Here is a 19012-nt window from a genome sequence, read left to right as displayed (position 1 = left end):
ATGCTAAATAACAAGTGTTTTAATTTAAAAATTTTCTAAATAAATATTGAAATAAGAGAATTCAAAAAAAGTTTTAAAAAAACTTGAAACCGAAATTCATTTTCATAATAAAAATAATTAAGTTTTGAAAACAATTTTTTTATTTTTTTAATTTCGAACTTTTAATTTTGAATATATTTTTTAAATATGTATTCGAATACGACAATTTTAGGAAATTAGATAAATAGTGAATGTATTTCAGAGATTTTACTTTTTGAATTTAGTTTTGAAGCGAAATTTTGGACTCTTTTTTTAAACTGTTAAAAGAGTCACTTTAACTTGATCCTTACAATTGTAAGAATTCTTAAATTTATGAAATTTCGCTCTTATGTTCGAAAAACAAAAAATCTCTAAGTCGCAAGAATATGTAAAACATATAATTGTCATGTCATGTCTAGTTTAAAGTCTTGTCTAGTATACATTATAATCAAGTCTACGGTCCAGTCTATTATCTTTAGTTCAGTATATTGCCTATTCTATTGCCTAGTCTATTGCCAACTCCATTGTCTGGTCTATTGTCCAATTGAAAGTATAGTTTATCATCTAGTCGAACGTCGTCTAGTCGAACGAGGGGTTTATGGTTTAGTCTATACTATATTCTGAAGTCTATAAATCTATATAGTCAATCTTGTCAGTTGTCTAGTCTTTTAAACACGCAACGAAATTATCTTTTTAATTTTCAAATTGTTTTATTTTATGAAATTTTTAATGCTTACAAAATCTACAACAAAAACAATTTTGTTAAATAAATATAAAACTCAAAATTGTTTTCTTGTTTTCTAGAAAATAAGAAATTTTGTAATAATCTGGTTTTCTTTTTTTATTGAAAATTAATCTTTTACTTAAAAAAAATTAATATAAAATACTAGAAAATACTTGGAAAATAAAAATTAAATAAAAAAATTAGTTAAAAAATATTTATATATAAACACAAACAATAGAAGGCAGAAATTATTTGGTTACGGAAAATAAAAAAGATGAAAAACTTACATAAATGCAAATTGTTAAGGAATTTAAAAAAAAAAAACAATTATATATTGAAGAGTCTACAGAGAGGAGAGGGGGGTGTAAAAGAAATAAAAAACATGATTGTTTAATAGAAAAGTATAACAACGACTTAGAGGGAGGAATAAAAATAGAGTAGTAGTAGTCTAATTATCTTTTCATTGGAAGATTTGGAAAGTTTTATCTTTAGCATTTAGCTTTACATTTACTTTTATGACGATGTTTGTATTGGTTTTTTATATGTAAAAAAGAACTGGCATTGAAATGTATTATTATAGATCGATGCCCCTTTAGACTTGTCAGTTTTTTTAAAGCTTTTACAAAAGAATTAAATTCTTTTTCAAGCAGTAACTTTTTGTAGTTTTTGTAATACTTTAAGACCCTGTTCTTGATACTCCTGTTTAGACATCCAAAATGCATCACGATCTTTAGTAACTTCAGCTAAAACAGCGCCACCAATGAAAACCATATCCTTTCTTCTGGGTGGATCTTCAATGCGAATTTTGAATTTCTAAAAATAACAAGAATTTCATTTAGAAAACTATTTAAAAAGAGATTCTTAATTTCTACCACATACCGCCAATTTATCTATGTCATTTTTCAATACTCTTTCCAAATATAATTGTTTAATTTCACGTTCTAAACGTGATGGTAGACCGGGATACATAGTTGAACCACCAGACAGTACAATATGTTTATATAGTTCTGGCCTCATATCAATATCTGCCGCTTGTATAGTATTAAATACTAATTCAGCAATACCTTGACCTTCTACATTTATTAAGTGAGGTTGAAAGAGTGCTTCGGGTGCTTCGAAACGCTCACCGCCCACCTTTATCACACGTCCATCGGGTAAGGTATATGATTCTACGAGTACTGTTGTCTCCAGTGCTAATCTCTGTTCCATTTCAATGTTATAGCCAATGTAGCAGAGTTTTTCCTTCATCATACGTACTGTTTCAAAATCAGCGGAATGATTAAAAGCGTAACCACGTAGTAAAAGTAACTAGACGAAAGGGAAAATAAAATTTAATTATATTTGAAAAAAAAAAGCGGCAAAATATATTGTTTTTATATTCAAAATAATGTTGATCACTTAGATCCTTAAATTTTGTTTAAACTCAAATGAATGTCTTACCTTAATTAAATAACGTGTTATATCACGACCAGCAATATCTAAACGTCTTGTTAAATGTGGCAGTGCAAATTCTTCATAGACCGGACATATGTGTGTAACACCATCACCCGAATCGATAACAACACCCGATATTAAACCTTGAGCATATAAAGTTAAAACCGCTTGTATAGCAATATAGGTTGAATCAAATCCGTATTTCTCAAACATAACCTATAATAAAAAAAAGAAACAACAAATTTTAATTATGTACCTGTTTAAATTAGCAACATATTATCTTTACCTCTATCATTTTCTCACGATTTTTCAAAGGATTCATTGGTGGTTCTGTGAGCAATATTTTCGTATTTGTTGGATCAATATTCATTTTCTTGGGGCCAAACGTATAATCCCACACATGACACATATCTTCCCAATTTCGTACAACACCATTTTCCATGGGATAGGATACTTCGAGTAGTGAACGTAATTGTGATGCTTCATCGCCAACCATTAAATCCTAAAATATAGTGTTAGTTAAATGTGTTAAATAAAAAGGAAATATTTGTAGCTAGAGCAAGAGAGAGTTAGAATTTTTATGAATAAAATGAAAATTTTTGTAAAGTTATTAAATAAAGCAAATACGAGAAAATAATAAAACAACACATGTACTAACTGTTTAGAAACTATGACTTAGTTTAAAGGAATTAAAGGTAATTAGCAGTGAAGGCAGTTTTTTAGAAAAGGCTATAAACGTTCAGTTCTAGTTCAGTTCTGTTATAGTTCAGTTCTAGTTCAGTTCTAGTTCAGTTCTAGTTCAGTTCTAGTTCTAGTTCAGTTCTAGTTCAGTTCTAGTTCAGTTCTAGTTCAGTTCTAGTTCAGTTCTAGTTCAGTTCTAGTTCAGTTCTAGTTCAGTTCTAGTTCAGTTCTAGTTCAGTTCTAGTTCAGTTCTAGTTCAGTTCTAGTTCAGTTCTAGTTCAGTTCTAGTTCAGTTCTAGTTCAGTTCTAGTTCAGTTCTAGTTCAGTTCTAGTTCAGTTCTAGTTCAGTTCTAGTTCAGTTCTAGTTCAGTTCTAGTTCAGTTCTAGTTCAGTTCTAGTTCAGTTCTAGTTCAGTTCTAGTTCAGTTCTAGTTCAGTTCTAGTTCAGTTCTAGTTCAGTTCTAGTTCAGTTCTAGTTCAGTTCTAGTTCAGTTCTAGTTCAGTTCTAGTTCAGTTCTAGTTCAGTTCTAGTTCAGTTCTAGTTCAGTTCTAGTTCAGTTCTAGTTCAGTTCTAGTTCAGTTCTAGTTCAGTTCTAGTTCAGTTCTAGTTCAGTTCTAGTTCAGTTCTAGTTCAGTTCTAGTTCAGTTCTAGTTCAGTTCTAGTTCAGTTCTAGTTTTGTTCTAGTTCAGTTCTAGTTCAGTTCTAGTTCAGTTCTAGTTCAGTTCAGTTCTAGTTCTAGTTCAGTTCTAGTTCAGTTCTAGTTTTGTTCTAGTTCAGTTCTAGTTCAGTTCTAGTTCAGTTCTAGTTCAGTTCTAGTTCAGTTCTAGTTCAGTTCTAGTTCAGTTCTAGTTCAGTTCTAGTTCAGTTCTAGTTCAGTTCAGTTCTAGTTCTAGTTCAGTTCTAGTTCTAGTTCAGTTCTAGTTCAGTTCTAGTTCAGTTCTAGTTCAGTTCTAGTTCAGTTCTAGTTCTAGTTCAGTTCTAGTTCAGTTCTAGTTCAGCTCTAGTTCAGTTCTAGTTCAGTTCTAGTTCAGTTGTAGTTCAGTTGTAGTTCAGTTCTAGTTCAGTTCTAGTTCAGTTCTAGTTCAGTTCTAGTTCAGTTCTAGTTCAGTTCTAGTTGAAATATTTTAAGCAAAGATATTTAATTTGAAACCAGAGATTTGATTTTTCATCTGATTTAAAATTATTTAATCAATTTTAGCTTTTCAAATCGGAAATAAACTTTTGTTTAAAATTAAAACAGTTAAAATTGACAGTAATAAATAAAATTCAAATGCAGTCTAAAAACACATTCAATGTGAGTTTAAAACTTAATGAAAATCACTGCTAAAAGAAATACTTTCATATATAGTAACGAAATAATTCTTTTATTAAAGAAAAAATTAAAGCATGCGTTTTTAAAATCTAAATAAAAACAAATTTGTTAGTAAAAAAATAATAATAATAAAACAACAAACATTCATTCTAAAATGTTTTATTTCAGAAATTTAAACAATAAATAACAAAAAACTAAACGCTTTTTTGATAAAGGCATTCTTAATAAGGTTTTGTTAAAATGATGCTTGCTTTAGCAGCAACAACAAATGAAAAAACAGGGATAACAAATTAACTTTAAACAACGTCTAAGTTTATTTAGCTAACAAAAAAATATTGGAATTTAGTAAAACGAACAACTAGTTTTTGATTTAAACCAACGAAAAAAGAAACGTAACAATTTCGTAATTAATGAAAATAAATTAGGAAACTATAGACTTACATCAACGTGTAAATCCTGTAAAAATATTCAAAAAAGATATTTTTCCAAAATAAATATTTTTTTTTATTTCATTTACATATAAATAAAGAAGAACAAAAAAGAGATATTTTTTATATATATGTATATAAATTTATAAAAATTCAAAATTAACTAAACTAATTTTAATTGTTTGGTATAGGACAGTTTGATATGAATAAGAGCAACTTACCTTGACTTCAATATCGCCAATTTTATTAACAGCCCTTATGATTGGCCTGCCAACCATGGAGGGAAATATGTGGGCGGGGAAATTGCTACCGGCATAACCACATTTAACGAACTAGAAGAGAAATCAGATTTGAAAATGAACTGAATTGTATAAATTTTAAGGAGTTATTTGTCATCTGTACAATTTAATATGAGGTCTAAATAATGGATCAGTTTTAATCAATATAACCAATTTTCATTTAATAGGTTTGCATGAATGGACAGTAGATGTAGTTTAAAATTAATGTAAGCTCAATATTTGTTAAATATCAGCTCCAACTCAGATATAGTAGAATAGGGTATTATAATATCGTATACATACATTAATATGAGGGATACAAAATTATTAAAAATTCTATTATTTGTTATTCTCTTGCTTCTTGCGTATACTCTAATATTGGTTCCACACAAGAGAAACATAGTATTTCGGAATTATTATCAAAGGTATTTGTCACCGATAAAGTTTTCTTTTTTTTATATAAATATTAATATAATATTCCAAATATTAAACAGTGCAGATAACAAAACAACAAATACACAATAGAATGCGCTTCTACAAGATATACTACATGTATGAGTAATCAAAGCAAGGGTCTCAACAATAGTTTTAACTTTTTGAAAGGGAGGGTCTTTATTTTAAAAACTTTTAAAATTATGTTGAAATTTGAAAGGCTACTTTAAATGACCAGCACAATGAACTTAAACATTAAAAGAGAAACGACCGACCCACAATCCCCAAATGTATGTCACTGGTATTAGTTTCTGCTGCCTTTTGTAATCTCTACTTATTTTCTTTTGTGCCTATAGACAACATCCGCATTAGAAAAGCAAATATTTTTAGCTTGAAGGTAAACTGACACCCAGTTAAATGTCTTGCTACTTACACCGGTACCATTATCGCAAACTATAACATTGCGTCCTTTGCTATCCATTTTTTACTTTGTTTTTTTTTTTTTCTTTTTATTCTGCTTCTACGGCTATTGTAAGGTGCTTGGAGTTTTGCAAACAATTTTTAAGGTGTGTTCTTTTTGCACGTTTTATTATTATGTTTAACTATTTTTTACTCTTTTAACAATTAATTTATCTAGTTTAATTTTAGTTTTGTTATTTTATTATAGAAAACAGTGGAATATTAAACGAATTTTTGCACAATAATAAAAACTATTTTTTTTTTTAATTTTTCTCCACTGCTGGATGACGAATATATTGTCAAACCTTTGCGGGTGACAGTCAGCACAGCCCCGCGCCAACACAAATTAACGGCGTTAGCGTCGGCTGAAACTTAGAATGTTGGTGGCGGCTTAAAATCGACTGTAAGTCGGCTAAGTTTTTAAATACATTTAGTTTTTAAATTTTGAACGATTTTAAATAAAAACGAAATCCGAGAGTTCAGAAATAGGGTTCGTTAGTTAAAACGAATTTTCGACTTTTTTCATTTAGTTTAAAGTCGACTTTTTGCATTTTATGAAAAGTCGACATTTCGACTATAAGTATTTTATAAATAGTCGACTTTTTCCGACATTTTTCGACTTTGCTTTTTTTCGATTTTTTTTCCGACTTCATGATTTTTTCGACTTTTTTCCGACTATTTTTTTTACTTTTTTCGAGTTTTTCCGACTATTTTAGAGTTTTTGACTTTTTTCAACTTTTTTTAAATTTTCGACTATTTTTGACTTGTTTCTACAATTTTCGAGTTTTCGACTTTTTTCGAAATTTTCCGACTTTTTTAGACGTTTATTATGTTTAAATGAAATACTCAAAAGTTTTAATCATTTAAAATTATCGGCTAACAACATAAGCGGCGGTAAGTAGGGAAAGGAAAGTTTGCAGGGTAAATTTTGGGACTTCCCTAATATTAGGATGTCATTGGCGGGATTATCCAATCCCGAGTAGGAGGGTTTAACCTGGCACAACATCTGCCAGATATCTAGTTCGTAGGTACATTTCATCAGGGAGACAGACAGAAACCTACTCGGTGCCCATTTATATTTTTATTTTGTTTATTTTTAGCTGGTATGATTTTTTATGTGTGTAGATGTCTAGAGTGGTAGAAAGAACCACCCCCATCCGGCGAGCATACCAGCGCCGCTACCACTCTGGCAACACCAGTTTCTTTTGTTTGGTTTGGTATGGTTACACCATACCAAACATACATCACCACTACACTACATTTAAAATATTTTTAAAATAAATCGACTTTTTGTCCAAAAAAAGTCGAAGTCGACTATTTTGTTCCAAAAAAGTCGATAACTCTACTATCGTCTGTGAAAAATGTCGAAAAGTCGACTTTGTTAATAAAAGTCGAAAAATCGAAAAAAGTCGAAAAATCAAAAAAAGTCGAAAAGTCCAAAAGTTGAAAAAGTTTAAAAGTCGAAAGGTCGAAAAAGTCGAAAAATGTCAAAAAGTCGACTATTTATAGAATATATATAGTCGAAAAGTCGACTTTTAATTAAATGAAAAAAGTCGAAAAGTCCAAAAATCAACTTTTCATAAAATGCAAAAAGTCGAAAAGTCGACTATTTACTGTACATTCTTAATTTCATGTTTCTAGGTTCAATATTATAAAAAAATCGAAGAACGAAAAAGTACTTAAAAGACCCTTTTTATAGATTATAATTTATTTTTATGTTTCTAGGTTTAATTTTATAGAAAACTCGAAAAGTACCAGTCGAAGAACGATAAAGTTCCCCTTTTATAAATTCTCATTTACTCCATGCTCTAAGTGCTTAATTTCACGTTTCTAGGTTCATATTTTGTAGCAAGCTCAAAAAGTACCATTCCAAGAATGAAAAAGTACCAAAAAGTGCCATTTTATAGATTCTCATTTACTCCTTGCTCTACGTGCATAATTTCATGTTTCTATGTTCAATTTAATAGAAAACTCAAATAGTACCTTTTGAAGAACGAAAAAGTACCAAAAAGTCCATTTTTATAGATTCTCAAGTGCTTAATTACACGTTTCGAAGTTCTAAGTCAAAAAAGTAGCAGTACTAGTAGTGGTAGTAATTCTGCTGAGATCAGTGGTATAATAATATTTTAATATTCTAGCCTAGTAATTTTATTTTTTAAATCTTAATAATAGAATAATAATCTTTTTTTTTTTAAATCTTATGAAATCTTAAGCCCCTCTGACGAAACATCCTCCATTTTCAACAAAATATTCATATGGATGTTAAAATTCTTCACGAAATTTTGTATATAATTCACATGGGAGGTTCCACGCCCACTTTTTTCTTGTCTACAAATATATTACCCAAACGTTCTAAAAGTTTCCCAGACATACGATTTTTTTCTTTTTATTCATATGGGAGGTTCCAACCCACCTAATGTAAGTCCGCCCATTTTTTTCCAAAATATTCAGATGGTAGTTAAATTTCTTCGTCTATTATTTTCCAATACAAAAGTTTTTTATTTTATTTGTTATCCAAATATTTACATTTACAACTTAGATGTTCTCAAAAAATTTGAGGATTTTATCTTCAATAGTTTCTCAGATATACGAATTTTTCTATTTAATTTATATGTTGGGTTCCACCCATGCTTGGGAGGTAATGATTACATTTACAATTACATTTGTTTCATTAACAACCCTTTGCTGTCATCTCTATAATTTGACGGCGTTCTTAAAATTTCCTCGGCTCAGTTATCTCTACCACAATGCAACACTGAAACGAACATTACACGAAAAATAAAATTTTTGTCGATTTATTGCAAAAAATTGTATACTTTTTCCTGAAAATTATAATAAAAATATTTAATTTAAAAATAAAGTGTTAAAAAGGAATTGTTAATGGAAATGTGGTGAATAACGACACGATTAGGGAACTAAATTTATAATAAACACAAACGTTGATTAGAAAAAAGTGAAAATTTTTTCGCAAACTTGAAAAAAAAGTCTGCAAAGAGAGTGAAAAGAAGAACAAGTAAAAAAGATTTGCAGAGAACACCATTTTTCTTATTGGATTTTAATAAAAAAAATTTTAAGACCAGAACAGTTAATAAAGTTTGTAAATTTCGAAAGCACAACAAAATTTTCAACTAAAAATATATTTGTAAAGATTTCTTTAAAAGTGTAGTTGGAGATAAGAAAATAATAAATATTTATTAAACATTGAATACACATAGCTATTGTTAAAAAAGAAAGAAAAGTGAGGAGAGAGTGATAGAAAAAAGCGAAGAAGCATCAAATTGAAAAAGGAAAGAAAGGTGGAGTTAATAGGAGAATTTAACGACGAAACGAAAAAATAAGGAGGTGTAGTTAAAGTTGTTGAATTTTTGTGCTTGTTGTGAAAGGGGTTAAACAGAAAAAGGATCAAAAATCCTAAAACATGTCTTCGAATAGTCAAGCAACAGCCGCTACCGGCAATCAACAATCAACTGCTGCCTCTGGTGCCACCTCAGGTACATCCCCTGGATCCGCCGAACAACAGCCATCGTCGGCTGGTAGCCAATCTAATCAGGACAGTCCAACTCGCAGTAGCCTAAGACCTGCAATAAATACTACGGATCGTGTTGTAGACAGTGTGCCATTTCCTCCTAGCCATAAACTTACCATGTCTGAAGTATTTCCAGACCCTCGATCGGGAAAACCCAATCATGAATTACTCAAACAACACTTTATTCTTGAAGGTCGCATAGAAGAACCGCCCGCCCTGCGCATTATTCAAGAAGGCGCTGCCTTATTGCGCCAGGAAAAGACCATGATTGACATAGAGGCGCCTGTTACAGTTTGCGGAGATATTCATGGCCAGTTCTATGATCTGATGAAACTATTTGAAGTGGGTGGCTCGCCAGCCACTACAAAATACCTCTTCTTGGGTGACTATGTAGATCGAGGCTATTTTAGTATCGAGTGTGTACTTTACTTGTGGTCATTAAAGATTACTTATCCCAACACTCTATTTCTATTGCGTGGCAATCACGAGTGTCGTCATTTAACCGAATACTTTACATTTAAGCAGGAGTGTAAGATTAAGTACTCCGAGCGTGTGTACGATGCCTGTATGGAGGCCTTTGACTGTTTGCCATTGGCGGCTCTAATGAACCAACAATTCCTGTGTGTTCATGGAGGTCTTTCGCCAGAGATACACGAATTGGATGATATTAGACGACTGGATCGTTTTAAAGAACCTCCAGCTTTTGGACCCATGTGCGATTTGCTATGGTCCGATCCGCTGGAAGACTTTGGCAACGAGAAGAATTCTGATTTCTATACACACAATTCGGTACGCGGTTGTTCGTATTTCTACAGCTATGCGGCCTGTTGTGACTTCCTGCAAAATAACAATCTACTTTCGATAATACGCGCCCATGAGGCACAGGATGCTGGCTATCGTATGTATCGTAAAAGTCAAACCACCGGTTTCCCCTCGCTAATAACCATATTCTCGGCACCAAATTATCTGGATGTCTACAACAATAAAGCGGCCGTTCTAAAATATGAAAATAATGTCATGAACATACGCCAGTTTAATTGTTCGCCCCATCCCTATTGGCTTCCCAACTTTATGGACGTATTCACCTGGTCCTTGCCTTTTGTGGGCGAAAAGGTTACCGAAATGCTAGTCAATGTTCTCAATATCTGCTCCGACGATGAACTGATGACCGAAGAAAGCGAAGAACCTCTTTCCGACGACGAGGCAGCACTGCGAAAAGAAGTTATACGCAACAAAATTCGAGCAATTGGCAAAATGGCACGTGTCTTCTCTGTCTTGCGAGAGGAATCAGAGTCCGTGTTGCAACTTAAGGGTCTTACTCCAACTGGAGCATTACCTTTGGGTGCTCTATCGGGTGGCAAGCAGTCGTTGAAAAATGCTATGCAAGGTTTTTCACCCAATCATAAAATCACCTCGTTTGCCGAAGCCAAGGGTCTCGATGCTGTCAACGAACGTATGCCACCCAGACGTGATCAGCCACCAACGCCTACCAGTGAAGAGCATCATCAAAATCCAGCCGGTGGACGTGATATTGGAGGTAATGGAAGCACAGCATCAGGTAGTACTAATAATGTCACTCATAGTGGGTAAATTAATAGGCCATTAAGCAATATACAACAGACATACTAAATGTAAACACAAAAATTAAGAAATTTATAAAAAAAGAAAGAAAAAAATCAGCAACATCATCATAACACCACTGGCAGGTGAAGAAACTTTTGATGCAAAACAAGAAAACAAAATATATATTAATAACATAATTATTCATACAAATTAAAGAAGAAAAAAAAACATTCATACATTCACTCCTTCCTTCTACAATGAAACAAACAAAGAACACATTACCTTGTACTCTATTATTCTCCCACACTTACATATATACTCTTTTTATATTTTTTTAAATTTAATTTTATAAAGCGAAAACCCCACATTTCTGAATTCTTTAATATGTTTATAATTAGTATATTGTGATGATAAAAACAAAAACTAAGTAATTATTTAAAAAGGGTCAACTTTTTCAAAATTATATTAATTTTTATACAAATAAAATATTCTAATTCAAAAGAAATTATATTAAACTCTCTAAAGCAGATTAATTTCAAGTCATAACTTTTTCAAGCCATTATGTTATCTGGTCATTGGTGTTATATTTAACAGTTTTATGATATAACTTATTTAAAATATTATCTGCTTCTGAAAAGTTGACAATTTTTATATATTGAAATTATACTAAACTTTATTGGCATTCCAAAACAAATGGTATTCTAACAAAAAAATTTGTTACAGTGATAATTCGTTTGAGTTCAAGTATGAATTATACAATTTGTCTACCTTAAACGACTGATCGTTTTAATGTATTAATCAGTTATTAAATTAGATTTTTTAAATAATCACTCAAAAGCTTTACAACAGAAAAGAGAAATACGTATTATAGAAACTGAGAGAGAAAAATGAACAAAACGCACAATTTGCCAATACATTTTTGTAGAAAAAAATTGTCATGATTAGGAAATACTCCATAATATGCAAAAATCATAATGAAATACAAAAAAAATGTTTACCATTTCAACTCTTAAGATATTGTTGATTTACTTCACTATGTCTGGCTTAATGTCTACTCGTCCGTATGTTTACTGAAATCAATCTTATGAAAACTACCGATATTTTTGGAATACAAATTTTCAATAATTCTATTAGACATACTTTCAAGAAGTTTAATATTTAATAACTTCAAAATCCGTCCATAAATAACGGAGCAAAATGCTGAAACAAGTCATCAAAATATTATAAAAAAAGATAATTGTTGTTATTGCATATAAATAAAATAAATAGACTAGAGTATAGAATAGTCTATAAACTATACTGTAGACTAGACTATAGAATAGTCTATATACTAGACTATTGAATAATCTATATACTAGACTATAGAATAGTCTGTAGAATTATAGTCTATTGTCTATGGACTAGACTATAGAATAGTCTATACACTAGACTATAGAATAGTCTATAGACTAGACTATAGAATAGTCTGTAGACTAGACTATAGAATAGTCTGTAGACTAGACTATAGAATAGTCTATAGACTAGACTACAGAATAGTCTGTAGACTAGACTATAGAAAAGTCTATAGACTAGACTATAAAAAGGTCTATAGACAAGACTATAAAATAGTCTATAGACTAGACTATCGAATAGTCTATAGACTAGACTATCGAATAGTCTATAGACTAGACTATAGAATATTCTATAGACTAGACTATCGAATAGTCTATAGACTAGGCTACAGAATAGTCTATCGACTTGACTATGGAATAGTTTATAGACTAGACTATCGAATAGTCTATAGACTAGGCTACAGAATAGTCTATAGACTAGACTAAAGAATAGTCTATAGACTAGACTAAAGAATAGTTTATAGACTAGACTATAGAATACTCTATAGACTAAACTATAGAATAGTCTATAGACTATACTATAGAATAGTCTATAGACTAGACTATAGAATAGTCTATACCGTAGACTATAGAATAGTCTATATACTAGACTATAGAATAGTCTATATACTAGACTATAGAATAGTCTATAGACTAGACTATAGAATAGTCTATAGACTAGACTATAGAATAGTCTATAGACTAGACTATAGAATAGTCTATAGACTAGACTATAGAATAGTCTATAGACTAGACTATAGAATAGTCTATAGACTAGACTATAGAATAGTCTATAGACTAGACTATAGAATAGTCTATAGACTAGACTATAGAATAGTCTATAGACTAGACTATAGAGTAGTCAAAAGGCTAGACTATAGAGTATTCTATAGATTAGTCTATAGACTAGACTTGATAGACTAGTCTAGTCTACAGACTATAGAGTAGATTTTGGGCTAGACTATGGAGTAGACTATATACTATATTATAAATATGACTCCGGACTGGGCTAGACTATATGCTAGACTTTAGACTAGAATGTATTGTAGACACTTTAATTGTCTGGAATAGATCAGAACCTTGTCTGTTTATTGTAGTATGTACAATTTAGCAAAGTTTTATAAGTTAGGAAAAGTACCGGAAATGTCTTGGGGGTACCAAGTACCCCCAATTTAGTACTTACCAAGTAAGTACTAAATTTCCCATGTCTGATAAGAACTATATATATAGAACAAAAATAACATTTAACATTGAAAATGTGTGCTATTAGTCAGGTATGGATATGTTCCCTCTTGTTAAAAGCTTGAAAATTAAAGTTGAATTATTGTAAAGCTATGAATTTGCATAAAGCAAAGTTGTGTTCAAATATCTAAATTTTGGAAGATGTATTCACAATTAATATTTTTTTAAATACAAACTTGATATATAAACTTCTAAGCGTTTCTCACTGTAACATAAATTTTTACATCAGTGATTTTGTTTTATTTTTCTGCAAACAAAATTTTTAATTTTATCTAACAGGGGTTTCTTACATCTACAACAGACATACAAAGAAATAAATAAATAAAAACAAACAACTATTAAATAATAATTGTTTTTATTTTATATTCTGTTTTCCTACAACCTAAAATAATTAATTTTTCGTTCTAAACGAATCTATCATGCATTTGCTTTACTCTCAAATTGTTTAACAATTCTTTATAAAAAAAATATTATTATTATTATGTATAATGGTTATAAATTATTATTATTATTGAATTATGTGTATGAAAATTTAATATTATTATGGAATTATTATTAAATTTATATATATAAACAAAAAAAAAAAAGAAATAATAAATATATATAAATATATAAATGTATGTATGTATATGTTGTCTGAACTATCTATTTTTATCCAAATATATTAGTAAATAAAATGAATGGATATTGATGGATATATAGTTACATATATACTACATTAACATATAAAGTGTAATTTGGTAGTTTATTGTGTTCCTTATTAACTTACAGCAAAAAAAAGAAGAAAAAAAACATAAAAAAATCTAAAAAAAAAAACTTAATTATTAAAAACGTAAACTATTAATTTCTACTATTGTATAGTGTATATAATTATTTAAGTTATTAATTATATTGTATAATGTTATATTTTTTAAAATTTTTTTCTTAAAAAAAAAAGATTTTTTTATTTAATTTTTTTTTATAGCAAAAAATGAATGAAAACTAAACAAAAAATAAATTATTGAGCATTTATTAAATTAAAAGAAAAACATACATAAATTAAACAAATTTATTTCATAATACAAGTTTTAAAATTTAAAATTCAATTTTATTATATTTTTTTCATTTTTTTTAATAAAAAACAATAAACAAATTAAAGCAAACACATTAAATGATCCATAAAAGTTAAAAAAACATATTTGGTTTTTTATTTTTTTTATATAATAAACTCAAGTTCAAATATTTCATTAAGAATATAAGGCATTTTAATAAAAGTTATTTTTCTTTTAAGGCATTTTTAAAAAATTATATAAATTTGTTAATTTATTTAAATTTTTGGTTTTTAAGTAATATTTTGTGGGAACTTAAATTAAGAAACTTTAATATTTAAACATTATTGAAAATAAGTATTTGAAAAAAGTAAAACTAACAAAAAAATTACATTTTAAATACAAAAATTTCAATTAAAAACTTTTGTTTCAACAAATTTTTATTGAGTTTTCTAAACAATATTTATACCTTAATAAATAAATAATTTGAACTACGAATTTAATTTTTATATTTAAATTAATTTTTTAAATAATTTGTTTTAAATAACCTCACTTTTTCAAAAAAAAAATCTAAAAGTTTTTAAATTATCACCTACAGCTTGCAAATTTTGCAAAGTTTTACTTTTATATTTAAATAAATTTCAAATATATTTCTTTTTTAAACACTTTTTTTTTAATATTAACACCAACTCTAAACATAAAAACACACACACACACAACAAATACACACATGTGTTAACACACCAATGAAGAAATCAAAAGAATTATATAGTTTATAAATAACATATAAAAACTTTACATTGCATATTAAAAAAAAAACACTTTTCAAAATAACTTAAAAACAAACTCTTAAATATTTAAGAAAACAACAGAAGACAACTTTTTAAAGCAATTTTTCCAAAATAAATATTAAACAAAATATTAAATAACGAGTAAATTATATTACAAAACGATTTTACTTGATCAACATAAATTCTATATAAATTTAATAACCATAAACTGACAAATGAAATTAAAACAAGTACTAATAATATAAAAACATATTTAAAACAAAAACAAAAATTATGTTATTTATTCATTGCACGCTGTTTAGATATGAAATCTTAAATCAACAAAAACATTTAAAAAAAAAAACAACATAATGCCTTAAACAAAAATATTTATTTTTTGATTAAATTAAACTAATTTTTTTTTAAATTTTGTTATAAAAAGTGTATAACTGTTGATTTCCGAAAAAAGAGGAGGAGGTTTTGAATTTTAACCTATTTTAACTTTTCTTAGGAAAATTTTGTTGGTTAAATAAATCTTACTTGAAACTAGTTATGACAACATAATTAAGATCAAAACTCATTGAATAAGAATGTTTAAACACGCATTTTCACTTCGAAACTTTGTAGAGAGAAATCTTCTATTAGAAAGTGAAAATTAGCTTCGACTCAAAGGTGAATTCTATATAAAAACTAATGCATTTTCTATGCGTAATTTCTTTTGAAAAACTAACTTTGATTCAATGTTATCTTCTTAAGAAAAGTTTTAAATGATTTGAAGTAATTTTCCATCCTTTTTTAAATCAACTTCTATATAAAAACTAATTCCGTTTAAAAGTTATTTCTATATAAAATCTAACTTCGAATCTTAGATTCGAAGTTGTTTTCTTAAGAAAAGTTTTGAATGATTTGGAGTAATTTCGTAAATCGTTTTCTATATGAAAATTAACTTCGTTTGAATGTGATTTCTATATGAAATCTAACTTTGAATTGTAGTTATTTTCTTTACGAAAACTAATTTCGATTCGAAGTTATTTTCTTAACGAAATTGAACTTTGATTTTTTAGTCATATACTAATTTCGATTCGAAATCTTCTATTAGAAAGTGTAAATTAGCCTAGACTCAAAGGTAATTTCTATATAAAAACTATTGCATTTTCTATGCGAAATTTCTTTAGAAAAACTAACATTTATTCGATGTTATTTTCTTAAGAAATGTTTTAAATAATTTGAAATAATTTTCCATATTTTTGAAATCGTTTTCTATATGAAAATTAATTTCGTTTGACAGTTATTTCTGTATGAAATCTAACATTGATTTGATGTTCTTTACTTAAGAAAAGCCAATTTTCCATCTTTTTGAAGTCAACTTCTAAATAAAAACTAATTCCGTTTGAAAGTTATTTCTATATGAAATCTATGTTCGAATCGAAGTTATTTTCTTTACAAAAACTAATTCAAAGTTATTTTCTAATCGAAATTCAACTTTGTTTAGCAGTTATTTACTAATTTCGATACGAAGTTACACAAAAACTAACTTTGATTTCAATTTATTTTCTAAACTAAAAAAAACTTTGAATCGAAGTTATCTATACAAGAGGTTATTTTCTAGTTAAAGTTTTCTCTAGACAGTAAAACTAAATGCGATTCGAAGTCAAATTTTATACTAAAACTAAATCACAGGAGAAGTTATAAGAAATCTTAGATTCGAAGTTATTTTTATACAAAGTCAAATTTTTTTCGATATGAAAACTTTTTTCGAAGTTATTTTCTACACGAAAACTATTTTTATAATGGAGTTATTTTCTATTCTCAAATTAACTTTAAATCAAAGTTATTTTCTATCCAAAATGTAGATTTGATACTTAATTATGCTCTAAACGAAAACTAACATTGGTTTGAGTCTTCTTGATTATATAACTATCTTTTATTCGAAGTCATTTGCTATGCGAAAAATAAATTTGATTTGAAAATTAACTTCGATTCGCAGTTACTTTCTATTTTCTACATGAAGTAATTTTCTATACGAAAACTAATTATTATCTATACGAAAACTAACTTTGATTCGAAATAATTTTCTAAACGGAAATCAACATCCCTTTAAAGTTATTTTCTATAGAAAAACTAATTCCAAACATTTTTCTATTCGAAAAATTACTAATATTAAAAAGTATTTTTTTTCAAAGTTACTTTTCTATGCGAAATCTTACTTTAATTCGAAATTATATTCATTATGAAAACAAACTTCAATTCGAAAGTATTTTCGACACGGAAGCAATTTTCAATTCGAAGTCATTTCTATATGAAAACTAACTTTTTTTCGAAGTTATTTTCTAAGCAAAAGTTAAGCTCGATTTAAAATTATTTTTTATGCGAAAGCTTACTTTGATTCAAAGTTATTTTCTGTACAAAAAACGACCTCAATTCGAATGCAATTTCTATAGGAAAACTTTAATTCGAAATTATATTCATTATGAAAACTAAATTCGATTCGAAAGTATTTTCGACATGGAAACAATTTACAATTCGAAGTCATCTCTAAACGAAAACTATCTTCAATTCGAAGTTATTTTCTAAGCGAAAGTTAAGTTCGATTTAAAGTTTTTTTTATGCGAAAGCTTACTTTGATTCAAAGTTATATTCTGTACAAAAACCAACCTCAATTCGAATGCGATTTCTATAGAAAAACTGACTTTGATTTGAAATCTTTTTCCATACAAAATTTCTTCATTTAAAACAAACCTCTTATAACATAAACAAATCTAATGTTTCCTTCTTTAGTTTAATACTTTAATTTAGATTAGAAATGGTTTAAAGTGTCATATTATAGAAAATTAAAACAAAGTTTTTTTTATATATTTTTATTAAATTATAATTAATATTAACACTAGAAACTAGTCAATATTTTATATAAGTTTAAATCATTTTGTAATTCTAACATAAAAATATATAAAAATAAATTTGAAAAATGTATTGAAATCATAATAATAACAACAAAATAAATAAAATAATAAAAACACGCTCTAGTTTTTAATGCACGTACTTATAAAATATATATAAAAATATATTAAAAAAAAATAAATTATATTTAAAACGTAGTTGAAATTCAAAAATAAAAAAACTCGAAAATTCATTAAATTATTAAAAACAAAAAAACATACAAAAATAAACTCTTCTTTTTTCCAATCAAATTTAGTATGATAAGAACAAAAGAAAATTTAACATAAAGGATTACAAATAATTTAAATATAAAAAAAACAAACAAAATATATATTAACATACTTTTTAGCAAAAACAAAATTAAAAAAAAAAGTTTCACAAAAAAAATGCTTTAAATCAAATTGAAAATTATTAATTAATAAACATAAATAATAATTTATTAAAAGAAAAAGCTAAGAAAACGTACGTTTAAAAGAAAGGCAACAAATGTTTGAAAAGTAAAACTAAAACCATGTTTTTTTTATTTTTAATAATGAAAATTTTAAATTAATACATAAATATTTGTAAAATCTTAAGCAACAAAATCTTTAAAAAGTAATTATTTATTTGTTATGTAAAAAAATAATAAGAATAATTCTGAAAATAACATATTGAATTTTTTGCCTCACACCTTTAATAAAACAAAATATTTATTAAAAACTACTTCACATTTAAAAACAAATATATATATATTTAATGTACTTACAATTGAATTATATAAAAATATAAAATAAAACAAACAAATAACATAACAAAGTAACTTACAACAAA

General features: G+C 27.6%; 2 protein-coding genes across 3 annotated transcripts; one reads left to right on the top strand and one right to left on the bottom strand.

Annotated features, from left to right (window-relative positions):
- Positions 1 to 841: 841 nt before the first annotated feature.
- Positions 842 to 6086, bottom strand: LOC111679104 (actin-related protein 2). 2 transcript variants are annotated; one of them, XM_023440601.2, is made up of 7 exons: positions 5741 to 6086; positions 4819 to 4929; positions 4611 to 4625; positions 2463 to 2678; positions 2183 to 2392; positions 1622 to 2050; positions 842 to 1555 (listed from the first exon to the last, which is right to left on the bottom strand). In XM_023440601.2, the coding sequence occupies exons 1-7, from the start codon at positions 5786 to 5788 to the stop codon at positions 1385 to 1387; spliced, it is 1200 nt and encodes a 399-aa protein (XP_023296369.1). In that variant the 5' UTR covers positions 5789 to 6086; the 3' UTR covers positions 842 to 1384. The 2 variants fall into 2 exon arrangements, with proteins under 2 accessions (XP_023296369.1, XP_023296370.1); XM_023440602.2 differs by lacking the exon at positions 4611 to 4625 and having other exon boundaries at positions 5741 to 6084.
- A 2288-nt stretch (positions 6087 to 8374) lies between these two features.
- LOC111679114 (serine/threonine-protein phosphatase 2B catalytic subunit 2-like) lies at positions 8375 to 11184 on the top strand. The gene has a single exon (XM_023440613.2). It carries the CDS (start codon positions 9185 to 9187, stop codon positions 10880 to 10882), a length of 1698 nt encoding a protein of 565 aa, XP_023296381.2. The 5' UTR covers positions 8375 to 9184; the 3' UTR covers positions 10883 to 11184.
- The last annotated feature ends 7828 nt before the right edge of the window (positions 11185 to 19012 follow it).

Source organism: Lucilia cuprina, chromosome 3, assembly GCF_022045245.1.
Source record: "Lucilia cuprina isolate Lc7/37 chromosome 3, ASM2204524v1, whole genome shotgun sequence".
Lineage (NCBI taxonomy): Eukaryota > Metazoa > Arthropoda > Insecta > Diptera > Calliphoridae > Lucilia > Lucilia cuprina.
This window is presented reverse-complemented; position numbering and strand designations above follow the sequence as displayed.